The 17,857-nt window shown below is 58.0% G+C and overlaps 2 protein-coding genes across 5 annotated transcripts; one reads left to right on the top strand and one right to left on the bottom strand.

Moving 5' to 3' along the window:
• Window positions 1–761: 761 nt before the first annotated feature.
• Window positions 762–4,458, bottom strand: SLC51A (solute carrier family 51 member A). The gene is made up of 9 exons (XM_005513225.3): window positions 3,568–4,458; window positions 3,282–3,376; window positions 2,743–2,897; window positions 2,560–2,633; window positions 2,317–2,475; window positions 2,073–2,184; window positions 1,808–1,954; window positions 1,502–1,607; window positions 762–1,125 (listed from the first exon to the last, which is right to left on the bottom strand). The coding sequence occupies exons 1-9, from the start codon at window positions 3,600–3,602 to the stop codon at window positions 989–991; spliced, it is 1,020 nt and encodes a 339-aa protein (XP_005513282.2). The 5' UTR covers window positions 3,603–4,458; the 3' UTR covers window positions 762–988.
• A 15-nt stretch (window positions 4,459–4,473) lies between these two features.
• Window positions 4,474–8,225, top strand: LOC110355242 (uncharacterized). 4 transcript variants are annotated; one of them, XM_065073547.1, is made up of 7 exons: window positions 4,474–4,765; window positions 5,021–5,142; window positions 5,229–5,356; window positions 5,898–6,067; window positions 6,280–6,373; window positions 6,946–7,079; window positions 7,746–8,225. In XM_065073547.1, the coding sequence occupies exons 1-7, from the start codon at window positions 4,551–4,553 to the stop codon at window positions 8,173–8,175; spliced, it is 1,293 nt and encodes a 430-aa protein (XP_064929619.1). In that variant the 5' UTR covers window positions 4,474–4,550; the 3' UTR covers window positions 8,176–8,225. The 4 variants fall into 4 exon arrangements, with proteins under 4 accessions (XP_064929619.1, XP_021136229.2, XP_021136228.2 ...); XM_021280554.2 differs by having other exon boundaries at window positions 4,485–4,765; window positions 7,592–7,852; XM_021280553.2 differs by having other exon boundaries at window positions 4,496–4,765; window positions 7,031–7,079; window positions 7,592–7,852.
• The last annotated feature ends 9,632 nt before the right edge of the window (window positions 8,226–17,857 follow it).

Genomic DNA, 17,857 nt, shown 5'->3' with positions numbered 1-17,857 from the left:
TCTTGGTGCTGATGATCTGTCATCTGCCACCCGTCTCTGGCCACAGCGTCACCCGGTCCTGCTGTCACCTCCAGCCCCAGAGCAGCTGCCACTTCGAGCTGGCTCTTCCTGGTCTGTATTTACTGTGCTACTTTCTCTGTATGGGCCTGTGTGGACATCTGTGCGTTTACTGGCTTGTCCTGGAGCTGGGTTTTTGGCTTTTATTTTCAGCCAAATAAATGCAAAGTCATTTTACTCCGTGTGTGCCAGATCCTTTCTGCAGTCCTAGCACAGCCGGCTCCTGTCGTGGTCTCAGCTGCCATCTTAGCAGAGGTTTAACTGACAAGAAGCTTCAGTGGGCATCAAAAGATGACCCAGTAGTTTCCACAAGTTGTCTATTGTAGGTGGAGAGCAGATCCAAGGCAAGGGCAGCTGAGGCAGAATTAACTAATCGTCTGTTATGAAGGTGTTTCAAGGCTCCTTCCTGTGCCTGACCCCAGGCTGGCAGGTGCGGATGCCACTGCTGAGGAGAAGCTGCCAAGACGATGGGCCAGACCCATCCTGAGGTCTCCAGAGAACACAGCGCTGCCCTGGCATTGCCTTGGCCATCGGACTCCACCCAGTAGCACCCAGAGGACAGTGCCATGGCTGGGTGTTGGGCACCCCCTGACAGCCCCACACCATGGCTGTGCTGCTCCGGGCTCTGTCTTCCCCCGCATGTGGAGTCATCTCCCACCCAGCCTGGGAAGGAGAGGATCCAAGCCTGGTCACCAACGCAAGACTCAGGTACAAATTTATCTTTATTCAGTGCCAGACAGGAGCCACCAAGGCAGAGGTGGCTTCACGGATCCCTTTGGCTTGTGGCTCTCAGGTTTCAGAACCTTTCACCCCGCTCCAAGATACCTTTTCCCCTCTCTACCTCCTCTGCTGCCAACAGCTCCCTGGGGCCAGAGGAGAAGGAGGAGATGGTTGCACAGGACAGAGCAGCCCCGGCCTCACTCCCTCCTGCTCACGCCTGGACATTGCTGCCTGCGGGCGCGAAGCTGACGGGCTGGTAGCCCGGTTTGTCATCCTGCTTGCGGTAATACATCCGCGTCACCACTGCCAGGATGAAGGTTTGTGGGATCAACAGCTGCATGTTCATCTCTGGAAGAGGAGGAGGGTCATTTGAAGCTGCCTTCATCCACCATGCCTGTTCCGCATGCCCCACCTTGTGATGGAGGGGCTTGGCCTGGAGCAGGCAACATTTTCCCATTGCCTGAGGGAATGGCAGGAAGATGTGGCAGGGGAGGTTTGGATATTAGGAAGGGATTCTTCACCCACAGGGTGGTGGAGCACTGGAACAGGGTCCCCAGGGGGGCAGTCATGGCCCCAAGCCTGACAGTGTCCAAGAGTCATTTGGACAACACCATCAGACACATGGTATGAATTTTGTGGTTGTCCTGTGCAGGGACAGGAGTTGGACTCGCTGGTCCTTGTAGGTCACTTTCAACTCAGGACATTCTATGATCTCCTGACTTACGCTGTGACCTGGCCTTGGAGGAGAAAGGTGGCGAGCAGGCGATGTTGCCGTTGTTGGCCAGGATGCTGAAGATCGCGGGCTGCAGTGCCGTCAGGATGAGGAGGACCTGCAACCGCCAACACCTGAGGTGGTGAGCACTGTGCTGCTGCTAGACACCTGCCCTTCGCATTCCCTGCTCTCCCACAGCCAGACCAAGCTCTCACCTGCTGGCAGCTCCTGCCCTGCCATCTCCACCCACACCCCCTCATCCTGTTCATGCCGAGGAGCCACTCACCTGGGAGGTGACCAGGCAAGATGGGGGCTCACCTGGAAGCAGGAGAACTTGGCCTGCATGTTCTGCTCGGCCAGGTGCAGCCGAGCCTGCCGGAAGAGGATGCCCAGAGCCCACAGTGCGAAGAGGGTGGAGGCGCCAACCACGGTGTTGATCCAGAGGGACACGCTCTCCGCAGAGATCTGAGGTGGCAACACAAAAAATGCACCTGGGCTGACAAAGCTACTGGGCAATGTGGGGGCTGGTGGAGACATCCGGTCCAGGATGTCACCCTGCTTGTCCCCACACCCTGGGACTCACGTCAGCAGGGTTGTAGTTCCCATCAGCAGCCAGGACCAGCCCCAGGAAGACGGCGACCACCCTACAGAAGGCGTACTGGAAAGTCCCCAGCATCATCAGTTTGAACTTTCTCCTGGCACAGCAAGAGAGACCGGTAGCATCCTGAGGTCCCTGAGCCCCTGCCTGGGGACTTCTCTTCCACCCCAGCAGAAGCAGGGGGTGAAATCCCTCCCCAGGGGCAGGGGTTACCCCAGCTCTCCCTCACTTGCTCATGGTGATTCGGGGCAGGCAGGGGCAGCAGCAGCAGCAGGGCCCGGTGCTGACCACCATGGGCACATCCTTCAGGGTGCTGAGCACCGCCTCTTTCCCCCCGAAGCCCTCCACCATGACCAGCATCATGAGGCAGAAGCAGATGGCAAAGTACCTAGAGAAGAGGAGGAGGAGGAAGAAGGCACTTCAGGCCCTGTGGGCTCCCCGGTGCCCCTGTCCTGGGTTAGGTGATACTCACGTCGTGGTAGCCATCTCCACCACCATCATGGCACGTGGGATCCAAAGCCCGAAGCAGCTGACCACGGACACAACCTGGGGAGGAGACACAAGCTTGGCACGCTGCTGTTCCCCCCCTCACAGGCGCTGGCACCCCTCGGGTGGCGCTGTCCCCCTGGGGTGATGCCCCTGCACCCCAGCTCACCGTGGGGGCTGAGCTGCTCCAGCGGAGGGTCTTCATCTTGATGGGGCAGCGGATCTTGCGAGTGAGGTAGAAAGCCTCTTCCACGAAGACTGCGACCGACAGCAGCGTCATGACGGTGGCGAGGCCCATGATGGTGAGTTGAGCCACGTCCAGCTCTGCAGCAGAGGGGTGAGGAGCTGGCTCCATCCCATCCTGTCCCCCCTGGGGTCACCACAGCAAGGATCTGCCACATGACCCACCACTCCACAGGTTCGGGAACCCCCTTGCTGCATCTTCAGCATATCTAGCCATGCCAGAGCTTGTGCTTCTGCCCCACCTGCTCCCATGTCACCTGTCCTGGTGCTGGGTCTCCCTGGGACTGCCCATCCACACAGGCAGGGCTATGGGGGTGGCAGCTGAGACCCTGGCAGCCCCCTGCTGCCTCCCCATTCCTCAGGGCTGTCCCCTGCCTGCACCCACCACAGCCACCCTCCCTCCTTCATCGCTGTCCTGCTCCCACCAGTGACAAGAGGGTCCCCCCGCCCTGTCCCCCCACCTACGCCGCAGCAGCTGCCGGGAGGTGGGTGGCAGGGAGAAGCAGGCTGCTGGCACGCTGAAGTTCCTGATCAGCATCTCCACCAGCGGGCGGGGGAACCTGCAGAGAAGAAGGGGGCTGCTGCAGTGGGCAGGCAGGGACACAGGGACACTCAGCCCCACAGAGTCCCCTGTCCAGCTCAACTCACACCCAGGCACCTCCTTTCCCTTAACAGAGGGAATAACTCAAAATCCTGCTCCAAAAAGGGGTTTGCCTGGCTGCAAAGCAGCACGGGGGGCTCTAGCACCCACCTGGGGTCATCTGCCAGCTCCATGGTGGGGTCCATACTGCTCTGCTTGTCCCTGGCTCAGTCCCAGCGGCTGCTCGGCTGCTCAGTGCTCCCTGCCTTGGCTCCCGACGTGGGGTCAGAGTCCCCAGGGCAGGGACCGCGGGGAGGCTGCAGCACCTCGTTCCAGTTTAACCAGCAGCCTCGGGCGCTCCCCTCCCTCTCCCATTGGCGTGCCCCCATGCTGTCCCAGCCCCACGGCCACCCGGTTATTGACCCAGAGTGCTGGGGGAGGCAGTTATCACCCGCGCCAGCACGCCTGCGCATCCCCAAAGCTTGGGGAGCAGGACACCTGTGCTGGGGTGGCGCTGCCTACACACTCTCTGGGGCAGCCCAGAGATGGGTTTGTGTTGCCAGGGATGCCCGTGGTGCCATTTAAGGTCCATGATGCGTCCTTGTGTCCCCTTGGCAGCAGTGGCCGGGTGGGAGGTGATGCTGCGAGGCCGTGGGAAGCCTGCCAGCCCCTGCATGGCTCTGTGGGCTGCGTGAAGAGTTTGCAAGGACTCAGCTGCCAGCAGCCGGGGACTGAGCGCTGCTGAGGGCAGCTCCCATGACACTAGAGGGCAGGGCTGGCCCAACGCTCAGCATCCCAGCTCAGCACCCCGGCCTCTTGGGGAAGAATCAGAGCCCAAGCCTGGGGAGGGGGACAGCAGGCTGGAGGGGACACACTGGGTGAGGAGCTGGGACATTAGACGTGAGGAGCAGTGTGTCCTTGTCCTAGATGGATCCCAGCATCCTCATGGGTCCCAGGGGTGCCCACGGCTCCTGGTGTCCTTCCAGCATCCCAAGAAAAATGAGGACTGGTTTTTACTGGGTGACCAGGGACTTTTGAGCCCCCACCCTTTGTTCCACTGGCAGTGGGCTCCTGCTGAAACTAGAGTGTCACTGGGTCCCCTGCACCCTGCTTGGGAGCAGGACGCTGCTGTTGCCATTGGAATTAGATGTGGGATGGCAGGTGGGGGCAGAGGGGGGACATGCTGCTGTTGCCGTGGAAATGGGATGTGGGGAAGGAGGGGGATGCTGTGGTTGTCATGGGAATGGAATGGGGGGATTTGTTTCCCTGGCCAGGGCCAGGGCCCTGCAGCTGCCCAGCCCACCATGGAGCTTCTCATCCCCTTTCATTTCAGCACCATCATCTACCTCAGCTCACTTGTCTCCTTCCTGTAAGTCATGCCGTAGCCATGGGCCAAGCCCCATCTCACGGACACAGGGCAGCAGAGCTGCTGTTTCACACCAGCGTCCCCCAGATGTTAGTGTCAGGCACCAGCTCAAGCAGCCTGGACCTGCGTCCTCTTTCCCTGCCATCCCCCAGCTCCAGCAGCCCCTGGCCAGAGCACCCCAAGGCTCTCTGCCCACCCTCTCCCACAGCAGCACCAGGGCCTGACACCCACCCCATCCTCCCTGTTCCCCCCTTGCAGGTGCGGCTGGCTGGCTCTGCACATCGCGCTGCTGTTCCTCAGCTCCACCTCCATCCTCTTCCTCCTGGCTCTGGTCACCTTGGTCCTGCTCAGCATAGCTGGCCTGGGGCTTCTCCAGATAGGTGGGATGACGGGGGGGCAGGGGCTGCTTCATGGTGGGGTGGCCCCTGGAGCTGGGGGTCCTAGTCTCCCCGCGTGCCTCCTGCAGCAGTGGCCAGGCAGGACAAGGTGAAGAAGGTGCTCATCAGCACAGCGAGACAGCGCTGCCGGTGCGGGTGCCACCATCAGAGCCAGTCACAGGTCCTCTGCTGCCCCCACTGCAAGCGCTCCATGGAGGTGAGTGATGCGGGGCACACGGGGGCTCTGTGTATGTCCAAGGTACCATGCACACCCGGCCCACCCCTCAGCCCCATTAACCAACCCCTGTACCCTTGTCCCTACACACTGTATACCTCCCCCATCTTGCCCCACATACTGTGTCCCCACACCTAACCTGGCTCGCTACACCCCATAAACCCCATCTGTAGCCCTGCACACTGCACCACATATACACCCATCCCTATACAATACACCTTGCAAAGACAGCCCTGCTCCCTGCAGCCCCTACACACCATACCCTAGCCCTATACATTGTGCCCCACACACACAGCTCTCCACATTGCACCCTATATGCCTGTCCACACCTCCTGCACCCTGCACACCCAGCCCTGGGCACTCAGAAACCCCTCACACACAGAAACACGCTCACCCCACCTTGCACGAGTGCAGCCCCCCATGCACCATGCAGAGGGTGACCACAGTCCTGGGTGCTCCTGGCCCCACGAGGTGCATGGGCCCTATGGGCCACCACCCACCCAGCACCCCTGTGCTGCACCAGTTTCACCAGTATTGCCTACGGCCGAAGAAACACACCAGCTCCAACAACATGTGCTGCGTCTGCCTCTTCGTGATGGTCACCACGGGCTATGTCATGGCGGTCCTACTGTCCTGCTTTATCTACTTGGTGCCCATCCCCCTGTGGTCCATCAACACAGCGACGATCTGCACGTATCCTTTGCCTAGAGAGGCAGAGTCCTGCCCCGGCTTGCACACACATACGTGCTGCACTGCCCAGGCTGCCATGTGCAGGGGCCTCTTCTCCCCTGCCTGCACATAGCCCCAGGGCCAGCACCACCCATGGGTGATCACTGTACAGGGGCACGCAGGGATGCCCTTGCCCAGCACACCTGTCTCCGTTTGTCCCTGACTCACTGCTCCAGCATCATGATGATCCTTCTTGCGACTGTCTGCCTGAATCTGATTAAACCCTGGGTCCCCTGCATCTTTCAAGCACAGCACACCCTGAGATGCCAGGTACGTCTGTGGGGCATGGAGCCGTGGAGCATCCCACCAGCTGGGGAGGGGGCATGCGGGACATGGCTGGTCCCCAAGCGCAAAGCGGGAGTCCAGCCCCACGTATCGATGCTCTGCATGACTTGGTCCTGACACACACACACACACACGCACACACGTGTGCACAGAGGGCTCCATCGCTGCACACACTCCCTTCTCCAACCCCAATTGGTGCCGGATTCACCAGTGACACCCCGCGGCACTGACGCACCCCCCCTGCAACAAGCCCCCAGCCCTATCACCCTGCCCAAGCCCACCCTGTCCCACCCGACATGGGGCCAGGACAAGTCCGTTGTCTGTGGTCAGTGTCCTGTGGGGCTCAGCGTCGCCCCCCAGAGTGGCTTCCTGGGGACATGGAGGGCTCTCACCCCTGCAGCCCATGGCTCTGAGCCCTCCCTGTGCTGACAGGACAGGACGTGCCTGTGACTTGCTTGCTCCAACCTGCCCCGTGAGCTGGAAGAGATGGGTGTGGAGAGGGGGAATGCAGCGGGATGGGGTAGCCAGGGTCCCCCCAGCTTCTCATCTTATTCCAGCCCCTGTCCAGGCTTGGGACGGGCGATCCTGGGGCCACCAGGGTCTGTGCCCACCCTTCTCCCCCAGTCACCCTTCTCCACACAGGCTGCTACCATGGCCAAAACCTGGCAGGACGGGCAGGAGCCAACAGCAGGTGAGTATCCCCTGGCAGGATGGGGGGGGCACACAAGGCTCCAGGCAAGGTCCACCAGCCCAACCCCAGACTCCTGGGAGCTACAGGGCAGAGCGACACCGAGCACAGGGACCCGCTTTCCTGTCGAAAACCCCTTCAGTAGATAAGGAAAATGGAGCACTGAGATAGGAGCCATGCACTCACCATCCCGGGGAAGGGGTGGTCTGAAGGCTGACGGCCCCCTTGGCATCGGGGTGGCTATTTTACCCCAAGGAGCTGGTGGAGGGGCCAGCAGCACCTCTGGTAAATCTCTCAGTTTGCTTGGTTAGCTTTTCTTGTTTTAAACAAAACTATTTGACCATTTAAATCCTGTTAAAGAAAAAAAAGCCAAGCGGACCCTCTTGGCGTGCCTGCATCGCCCACATTGCTGCTTTGTCAGCGTTCCCCAATACTTGGAAAAGTGCTTGAAATGCAAATATTTGCATGAGTTTTTAGACAATTTTCCACCCATCTCTAATTCTCCACGGTTACAGCTGCAGGGGCTGACCTTGGTGGGCATGGTGGGCTCCCAGCTGACCACCATCAGCTTCCCCATGGCCAGGACACAACAGGGAAGGAAAATCCTCATTTAAAGCCCTGGTAGGAGGCCAAAACATGCTCCTCCTCACGCTCTCCTCTCCTACCCAGAGCCTCTGGCTGCGCTGGACTGTGGGGACACCGAGGAGTGAGAACCTCACACCCAGCTCAGGCTGCAGTCCGGCTGGACAAGCAGAAAATAAAGATCTTCACCCTGAGCTTTTGGTGTTCCGCGGTCACTGCTGTCCCAGGACACAGAGGGATGGACCCTACTCAGTGGGACAGAGGGGCCAGGATGCTCCCTTTCCCAAGGGACATTCCACATTCTGTCCGGTCCCCGTGCCAGGCAGGACCAGCCCCCCAAAAGCAATGGGGGGATACCTGGCACCCACCTCTGGGGCAAACCACACTCCACAGGCACCTCACTGTAGGGATGCCAGCGCTCTGCATGACCACAGATGGCCCTGGTACCCCCCACCCTAGGGATTTAGGGGAGAGGCAGTGTCCCCACCCCATCGGTGTCCCGTCAGCACCCCGCTGAGTCGCTGGAAGCAGGAGGGTTGCCACAAATCAAGAGAAATAAATAAAACATGGAGGTCAACCAGATGTGTGAAAGGGACAGGAAAGTCTTTCCCAGGGCGCTGGCCCCGTCTGCCCCCCCACCCCCAGCCCCTGTGAGCATCGCCCTGGTGAGGAAACCACTGCTGAGAGTTTGGTGGAAGTGGATGTTGGGGCCGGATCCTGCTGACGGTCATGCAAGGCTGTTGCCACCATCCGCCTTCACATGCCCCACCACAACCCACAGCTGCCCAGCGTCACGGCCTCGACTGGACCACTGCAAATCCGACCGCATCCCCAGCCCCTGAGCATCCCCCTCAGCACGGGGCTGTGGCAATGGCCTTGGTCCCAGCATGGCCAGGATGGGGCCGGCTGCCCTCAGCCCCAGCTCTGGCGCTGCCCCGCTGATAGGGATGGCAGGAGACCTGCCTGTGGCTGCCTGCAGATAAGAACCGTGTGCTCTCCACTGATTGCCCTGGTAGGCAGCTGGTGGGGCGGGAGCCGCCATTCCTGGGAGATAGAGCTGGGAGGGAGCAGCAAGTGAGGAGGGCAGGGGTGTGAGACGCTGAGCCCATGTGGGTCCCCTCTGTGGGCAGGGGGAGGCTCCCTGGCTCCCTGAGAGCACAGATGGGGGGGCACGAGGTGTGGACCCTCTGGCAGAGCAGTAGCCCCTCTCAAACCTTCCCCTTCCTAGTGGGGAGCAGTCCCTCTGCCACTGGAAAACCCCTCCCAGTGCCTTGCAAACCCATAGGACTGCATCACGGGCTCACTGCGAGGCAGGGTCAAGAACCCCATTGTGCCCCAGTTTCCCCATCTCTAAAATGGGGCAAGAGCTCTGCAGCACGAGGGCAGAGAGCACTCAGTCTCTCATTGCTCCAGTGCCCGGAGAGAGACCCGTGCCAGGCGTTATTTGTAGACCGAGCTGGCATTTCAGATGAGGACACGCTGGCCTCGCAGCCAGCCGCCTGCCTCCAGCCTCTGCCTCAAGGTCACCCGGAGAAACACCAGCTTTGGAGGTCCTGCTGGCCTCAGCCTCCCCTCCTGGGCAGGGAAAATCCCCCTTTTCCCAGCATGAGCAGGCACAGACCATTCCCGTAGGACACACCAGGCAAATCCCCCGCAAAGCCCCGGGCTGTCTGCCCAGGCACAGGCAATGGGACACACCAGCGGGTGGCTGCGGGGCAGCGATGACGGAGCGAGACCAGAGGCGTGCAGCACTCTGAGAGTGTCACCTCCGACAAGGTCTGTGTCACCCATCACCATCTGGACGGGAATGCAAGAGAGATGGGGATTTTTGCTACCCAGAGCAGCACGCTGCTGCACGGAAAAGCCAACCCCCGGATGTCATCATCCCCTCCCTCGCCCTATCGGGAGGCAGAAGTGATGCAGGGAGGGTGGGTGAGCAAAATCTCCCTAGTGGCGCGCATCCCGCCAGCCCCGGTTCCCAGAAACACTGTCCGGCCATGTTGCCATTGCGCGCGCACAGCCCTGGTGACACCCCCAGGGACCCTCCTCCCCCCTCCCCGGGCAGGTTTGGGTACCACCGTGGATGCTGCCACCCTGAACAGGCTCCCGTGTCACTGCGCCAAGCTGGGGAGGGAAGTGGGACATTGGCACAACCAGTCGTGTCACAGATGGGTCGCCCCCCAGGGAACTCTCTTGTGGGGCTTCAGTGGCCCAGCCCTACAATTCATGTCAGCAAAATGCCTTTTCCCGAAACTGCTTGACCATATATATATATATATTCATGAAAAAGCCATAAATACATACACACACATATATATGCATATGATTTTATATACTACATAGGATCTTATGTAGTGTATATTTATCACAGTGAGCTGGGATGGTTGTGCCCTCAAGAGAAGAACTGCTCATCCTTACAGGCTGCTTATCACCACAGTTGTAGCCTCAATCACACTTCCAAACCAGTACTCCCATGGGACTGACCCTGCTGCTCCTGCCCAAGGGTCCTCCCAACCTCAAAGGTGACCCTGGGGATGCCCAGTACAGGGTGCTGCCTGTCACAATGCCAGTACCCCATTGCTGTCACTCCAAGGGTCTGTCTTCCAGCTGGAGGAGAGGAGGAGGATGATGGGGCTTGTCCCTGGCATGGGAGGAAGGGGAGCCCACTGTGAGCAGCCCAGCAGAGGCTGGATGAAACACTTTTCCCACCCAGACCGAGGCCATTGGAGCAGCTTTGATATCTCCAGCCTCCTCCTCCCTTTTGAACAGAGCCTCACAGATGGGCCACCCGATAACACCCCCGTCTTCTGCCCGGCCCTTCTGGCCTCCCTTCTGTTTGCTTTTCCTCCCAGCAGCCCCATGTCCGACGGTGCCACGCTCAGCCGGAGCGGAAGCCACCGAGCCGTGGGGCTCGGCGTGGCGGGGGCTTTGTCTCCTTCAAAGGGGACGAACAAACAGCCGGTGGTCCCCAACCCGGCTGGGGGGATCCTGCGGAAATGCCGCAGTCAGCACCCTCGGGCGCCGCTTCCTGCCCGCTCAGAGGCTTCGGATGCAAAGAAGTGTTTTGCTGCTGTAAGGCAACATCTGTATTTCCAGTGGGCGTCCCGTTGAAACACCATGGGTTTCTTAGAGCTGCTCGCCAGCCTCGGAATGAAAAGGCACCTTGTTTGAAAAACAAGAGAGGCTTTTTTCTGCCACAGCCACCTAAAATATTGCATGTCACCGCTGATGTTTGCTTTTTGAGAATGAGGAGGTAAAAACACACACCGTGTGGGCTGCGGGCGTTTGCTTTGGTTGAGAGTTTTATTTTCTTGTCCGTCTCCTGCAAGAAGCTCACAGGTGAAAATGCTGAGGCTTTTGAAAAGCCCTGCCTCAGACTGACAAATATTTTCCCAGAGAGCCAGCAGAGACACGGTGTGTTTGTGGAAGGGGGGTGCTGCTTCCCTGATGGCCTCAAGCCCTCCTGTCTCCACAACACACACCCACCAGCCTCAGTCACCCCATGGAGACACCTGCAAGGGCTGTGGGTTGGCCATGGGGAGCAGTCCTGGTCACTGGGGGAAAGTCTTCGTCCCTTGGTGGGTCTTCTTCAGCAGGTCAAGGCTGATGCCGAGTGATGCTGCCGCCCAACACAAGTGGGAGGTGGAAAGAATGCAGCTCAGTGGGAACCAAGAAAAACACCTCTCTTCTCCTCCTGCCACCTCCACCAGTGCCGGATCCACACCAGAGTGTCGGGCAAGCTCACGCACCCCACTACCCGCCCCCTCTTTCTTTGGCAGGCAGAGGAGCAGGAGGGGATGGATGTGCCCGGAGAGGTGTGGGCACACACGTGGGTGCCCATGTCGGGTGTGCGTGTGGATACTGGCGTACGTGTAGACGTCTCTGTGCATGTGCCCACACTTGACATGTAGGTGGCTGGCATCCATGCATGCAAGCACAGCAGCCTACAGCACCCCACGGGGCACAGGGAGACGAAGCAGAGGGCGACAGGGACCCAGCATGATCGGCTCTTGCTCGCTGACAGCAAAGCAACGCTCAGCCCTGGCCCAGCCTCTCACCTGGGTCTCACATCTTCCTCTAGGTCCCTGCTGATGGATAAAGTGAAGGGATAAAGCATTTCCCCCCAGGCTCTAGTGGTAAGGAGGAGGGGAGGGTGTGCTGGGGCAGGACCAGTTGCTCTGCAGAGGTGTGCATTGCCACGCACCCCTTTTCCCTTTTTGCATCATGGGATAACAAGTAAAACCTCCAAATCCACCTCTGGACAAAGCCAATAAAAGCTGCTGGGACACGCACAGGCAAAGAAAGGTTCTTTCTCCAGCACGGGGTGGTAGCACCCAGCAAAATTCAAAACTGCACCTGGCTGAGGAGGGAGCTGGGGCGGGTGCCTGCACTGGCACGGCGGGCTCAGCACCCCCCGGGGCAGTTCTTGCGGACAGACTGAGCCAAGCAGAGCTAAAGGAGAGGCTGGTCCCGGCTGACCGCTGCTTTACAGGCCAGGAATGACTAAAAGTCAGGAGGTAACAACAAACACCAGCCTGCTCTTCACTGGAGAAGTAGGGAACGGAGCAGAAGAGGTTGTTTCCATTGGCTTGACCAGAGAGGTTTTTTTTAGCTTCAGGAAAGATTTCGACTTTCAGGCCACATGGAGACAAAAACAAAAACTGACATTTATTTTTCCCTAGGGTAAAGTCAGCTTTTCCCACCGAGCAGGGGCCCAGCATTCCACAGGATGTCTGCTGAAAGAGACAGGACAAGCAAAGTTGTGCCTCTGCAGAGCCCACCAAGGCCATTTGCCTTTGGCACCCTGTCTCTTGGAAGGAGACATGGGGGACGGTGCCTGCCTGGGGCAGAAAGCTGTTGCAAGGCAGACCAGCAGGGATGGGAAGGTCAGCAATTTGGCTGAGGCACAGAGCTGCTTATCTCTTGTTTCCAAGAGCTGGGACAGTCACAGCCCCTCTCCAGGCACACACTGGCCGGGAGATTTGCCCTTGAGGCACTGACGTGCTTCACATGCCCCGTAAGATAGTCTGGGCTCATATTTAATTCGACCATGCCTGAGCCCGGGGACAGGGGCTGGTAGCAAACTGCAGCCCGCGGGTTTCAGCTCATCCCCTGGGACCCTGCAACAGCCCAAGGGAAAAGCACGAACCCCCAGGACCGTGCCAGGCATCTGAGTGCCGAGAGCATCTCAAGCCCTCTGGCTGCCGGAGCTCCTCGGGTTTGAGCATCACATCTCACCTGCCGCTGTGTAAATGAACCTACAAGGCACATGCATGGCCTGGGCGCCCCCCGCACAAAACTGGCACGCAGGCAGCCGGGGGCAGGTGCCACAGCCGCTGCCAGCGCACAGATGGGGCAATTAGCAGGTAGGGAGAGATCTCCCGCTCCCCCTGCTCAGCCCAGCTGCACTAATCCCACCCCAATTAAAGCCCCTTCTTTGCCTTCAGATATTGCCGTGAGAGATTAATCCACGGTAATAAAACAGGGCATCTCCAGCAGGCAAGAAGACAAAGCCAAACCTCGGGTCGGGTTTCAAAAGGCTCTGACACCTGCCTGGGAGCGTTTAATTACCCTGACAATGGTTTCAAAAGCAGAGTAAGCCACCGAGGCCAGGGGAGCTCTGCAGTGAAAAGCCGGTTCAGCCATTTCCCAAAAGGAGAACCATCGTCCAGCTCTCTCGGGGACACTTTATCCCTGCAGAGCCTGCAGCACTGCACAGAGTGCTGGCTGCTTCTCTATGTTGTTGCCAGTTTTTTTATTATTCTTTTTCTTTGTCCTTTGCATTGCTATTTTGTCAATAAATACACTTCATAAAAGCACGAAGCAGCGGACAGGTCTAATCTCTTGAGTCAATATGTGCCCTTATCTATGGAGGGTGTTTCCCACCAAGCAGGCTCAGGCTGTCCTTGATCCCAAGGCGGCAGCATGTGCACTGCAGAGCAAATCAGAGGCAGAACTTCCCTGGGTTTTCCAGCCCTTCCCAGGCCCTTTTGGGAGCACCAGAGTGAGCACAGAGGGTCTTTTGCAGATCTGATCCTGCTAGAGAGGTACAGCAGGTACTGCAAGACCCCGTAGGGCAGGCAGATGTCCAGTGTACAAAGCAGACACCTCTCACTTGATCTTCGTGTCCTTCATGGCTCCATCCAGACATGGCTCAGAGCTCGGCTTTCCAAGCCTGTTGGTTAGCAACTTTCCTTCTGGGCGCTTGGGCTCCTCATACGAAACACCACAAATTGTGGATGGCATCCCTGGCTTTCTAGAATTCAAACCACCAAGTCTGGAAGTAAAATCCCCAACAGTCCCCAGCTGTGGCAATCGCTGATTCAAGTGCTTGCAAAATTGCACACTTTGCCAAAATGACCTGAAATGCCTGCCTGGAGGTACACTGAAGGAGGAAAGAGAATGGTTGTGTGCTGCACTCCAGATGCAGGCCAGGACAAAGCAGGACTGAGGAACTTGTGAGAAACCCATGATTTGGAAGAAGAGACCCTCAGAGCTATGTCCCAGCTCCCACGTGTGTCCTCTCCTCACTGCCACCCTTTTCCTTTCCGCTTCCCATGACCAAAACCCTCTGGCCCTTGGGCTGATGTGATGCTGGGGCCAGGTCAACAGGTAGCCATCAAACACACGGGCTTTTTTGGCGGTGCAGAGCAAGATAGACCTTTGATGTGCCCCAGGGTGGCCGTGCTGTATCCCTCTGCTTTTCAAAGGCCCACCCTTGGCTATTGTGCTCACATCCTGAGCTTGTTTGCACACTCCTTGGAGGCCCCCAGCTCCGCAGCCCCCCTACCGCAGTGACAGCTGCCGTGACCACCAGATAAAAGTAGCCGTGCTCAGCAGGCAGAGTTGCTATCAGGGCAATGACAAGCGGCACAGTCCCGCGGTGCAGCCGCTGAGATAGCATGAGCTTTGCTGGGCTGACCCTGCACTGCTGAAGGCTCCAGGTCAGCAGCAGCTCCTGCTAGGTCTTCGCCAGCCCCATCACGCTGTGTCTGTTGGCAGGAGCGATATCAGCCCCACGCACACCAAGGATTTGTCCTCACGCTGCTGCTGTCCCTCTCGGCTGCACCTGGGGAGGGCCAGCATCTTGCCAAAAGATATAACCAAGCGGGAAGCAATGCTAAAGCCTTTCTCTTTGCTAATTGCCTTGTCTCTCTGCATGCTCTGAGCAGGGATAAAACCACCTGCCCTCCTCTCTATAGGTCATGCAAGGAGCACAGAGGGGTCCCCAGGACTTGGGGGTTAAAATCCCAGCAAAACCTACTCTTTGCAAGCAAGGAAGCCCCATTGAAAGAGCCAGCCTGTTTTAACCCCACTGGGGCATAGTGTCCAAGCGTGAGGCTCTCTGCAGGGCCCCCACCAGCCCCTGGCAAGCAGAGCAGTGGTAACAAGAACTACCATGTCCTTGTGTGGTGGGAGAGACAGGAGGATGAGCCTCCTCACTGCAGCAAGGTAAAAAACCCCGGAGGTCTCTGAGGTGGGGGTCCTTGGGATACCCCGGGTCTGCACGTTTGGAGGACCAGGGCCCGCACTGCCCTTGACCTCAAACCTCTCCCCAAGCTCAGTGCTTTCCGGCTCCTCTCCGGCTGCCAGGCAGGAGCACCGGGCCAGCTGTGGACAATGCGGAGAGCCAGGCCAGATCCAGGTGCTTCCCCAGGAAGGATGCGAAGATGGGTGTTATTCTGAAGGGGAACTGTGACCAGCTCTCAGCATTACCTGCTGTGTTTCCATCCTCTCAAATGCCTTTTCCTGGCTGCGCATGGCTCACCCCCTGCCTCCCCCACAGCCCCTTTGCTCCTGGAGAAGAGGCAGCAGATCACGTCCCAGACGCCGGTGCTTGCCAGGATCCCCCCCCTCCTCAGGCTGAACAGCAGCGTGTGCCGTGACTGTGGCCAGAGAACCAGAGCTATTGAGTGTGGCTGCATGAGCCTGGATTGCCGGGAGTGAGCAGGATGGGGTGACCTCTTCCAAGGCAACAGGATGGCTTTTTCTGCAAGGATCAGATCCAACCTCTTCACCCCTCTTTCAGTCAGGGCAACAGAGAAATGCAGCGGTAAAGGCCAAAACCGCAGAATCACAGAATGTCAGGGATTGGAAGTGACCTCAAAAGCTCATCCAGTGCAATCCCCCCGCCAGAGCAGGAACACCCAGATGAGGTTACACAGGAATGTGTCCAGGTGGGCTTGAATTTCTCCAGAATAGGAGACTCCACAACCCCCCTGGGCAGCCTGTTCCAGTGTTCTGTTACCCTCACTGAGAAGAAGTTCCCTCTCATATTTAAGTGGAACCTCTTGTGTTCCAGTTTGAACCCATTGCCCCTTGTCCTATCATTGGTTGTCACCAAGAAGAGCCAGGCTCCATCCTCGTGACACTCACCCTTTATATATCTGTAAACATTAATGAGGTCACCTCTCAGTCTCCTCTTCTCCAAGCTAAAGAGACCCAGCTCACTCAGCTTTTCCTCATAAGGGAGAATGGAGCTCCACTCCATCATCTTCATTGCTCTGCACTGGACTCTCTCAACCACAAGGTCTTCTAGAGAACGGGGGTACACACAGTGTTGTGAAATTCTTGGATATTGCACTGCTGGCTGGGGGAGACGGAAGCAGAGAGGGCAGGATCTCCTGGGAGCTGTGCCTGCCAGCCCTGACATGGAGTGGGATTGCAGCGTGATTCCAAGGTCGCAAAAACCTGGATTTTCCAGCTCTCTTCTGGGACCTAAAAGAACTGACTGCACCCCAGTGCAGAGCCTAAGGTGAGCAGAGAGCACAGCTGGTACATCCCTCAAATCTGCTCCTAGGAAGGCAGGAGTTGACACTGCCACTTCTCCGAGCACCTGTGATGCAGAAGTGGCTGACGCAGGGCAGAAGACCAAAGTCTTTCTGTTGCCCCCAGGTCCTGCACCCTGGGATGCTTCACAGCCTCTGTTTCACAAGGTACACAGCCCACAAGAGCCCTTTGACCGCCTTCCACCTACGAGATATCACATCTCCTGCAACCCTCGGCCTCAGCCCAGAGTGTGCACTTGGCTGCAGCACCTCCAGCTTGGATCTTGGCTTTTCCATCCATTCCAGACAGAAGGGCCATACTAGTTCCAGTATTTCTTGCCATAAAACTGCTCAAGTCACCTCCCAAAGTTGTTTTTGATAAGCTGATCGCAAAGCACAGGGCACCCTTTCCAGCCTGTTTATCTCCGTGGCTTTTGTTTTCCCTCTGTTTTTTAACTGCCTTCCCAAAATGCGGGTAGGACAGCTGGTCACAAGAATTTCAGCCATGCTGTGAAACTGAAGTGAAACCGTATTTTCCTTCCCATATTTTGGTCTCATGCTTCAACATTAATTGTGCGGGAAGGATACTGTCACATCACGGGGTATTGCACAAGGGAATGCAGAGTCACTTGAGTCCGAGTCAGGAGACTCGCAAGCCCCTCAGCAGTTCAGGGGAAACAAGCACAAACTCTCTGCTGCAGCCAGGTTCAGAATTCAAATGTTCTTGGGATTTCCCACTTTTTTTCCTGGTCTTTGGGAACTGGACAGAGATCTCCGGGTGGATGGTGATGGCTCTTGATTTTTATGGGTCTGAACTGTGCTAAAATCATGCACACAAAGACCATACCTCTTGATGGGATGAAGGATGAGAAGTCAGCAGTCACCCATCAATCCTACATCTCCACCCCCACCTTTGGCCTTTTCCCAGCTTTGGCTATCTCTGCTCCTTGCCTGCACCCAGCGCAAGGTAAAGGGGGCTCAACTGCTCTCAGGTACCACGTTGCATTTGAAAAACACTCATTTTAAGGTATTTCACTGCCAGTGCTGGCTACAGTGCAAAAATATCTGAGTTTCTAAAACATCAGCTTGCTTCTCTTTTCGCAGGCAGGTGTAGAAACGGGGAACTGCTCCACACATAGTCAAACATGCTGTGAGAGGGAACAGAAAACACCTGCAGCGAGCATCTGCTGGGGCAGGTCGGGGCTGGCAGGTCGGGGCACACAGCTCCCGCTGCCAGCTGGGAGGCACAGCAGATGGAGATCACGGGCAGGAATAAATCAGGCCGTCCCTTTGTTGGTCTGCATTTCGGTGTTGCTCCCGGGAACCTCTCCAGTCTGAGCCCTGCTGCAGGCATCCCTCCTCCGGCAGGACCTCTCCATGGAAGCCCTGCCCTGCCCTGCTCGCGGCGCTGGCAGGTGGTGATCAGAGCCC

Source organism: Columba livia, chromosome 9 (assembly GCF_036013475.1).
Source record: "Columba livia isolate bColLiv1 breed racing homer chromosome 9, bColLiv1.pat.W.v2, whole genome shotgun sequence".
Lineage (NCBI taxonomy): Eukaryota > Metazoa > Chordata > Aves > Columbiformes > Columbidae > Columba > Columba livia.
The sequence above is the reverse complement of the archived record's forward strand: the minus strand, read 5'-3'. Positions and strand labels throughout refer to the sequence as shown.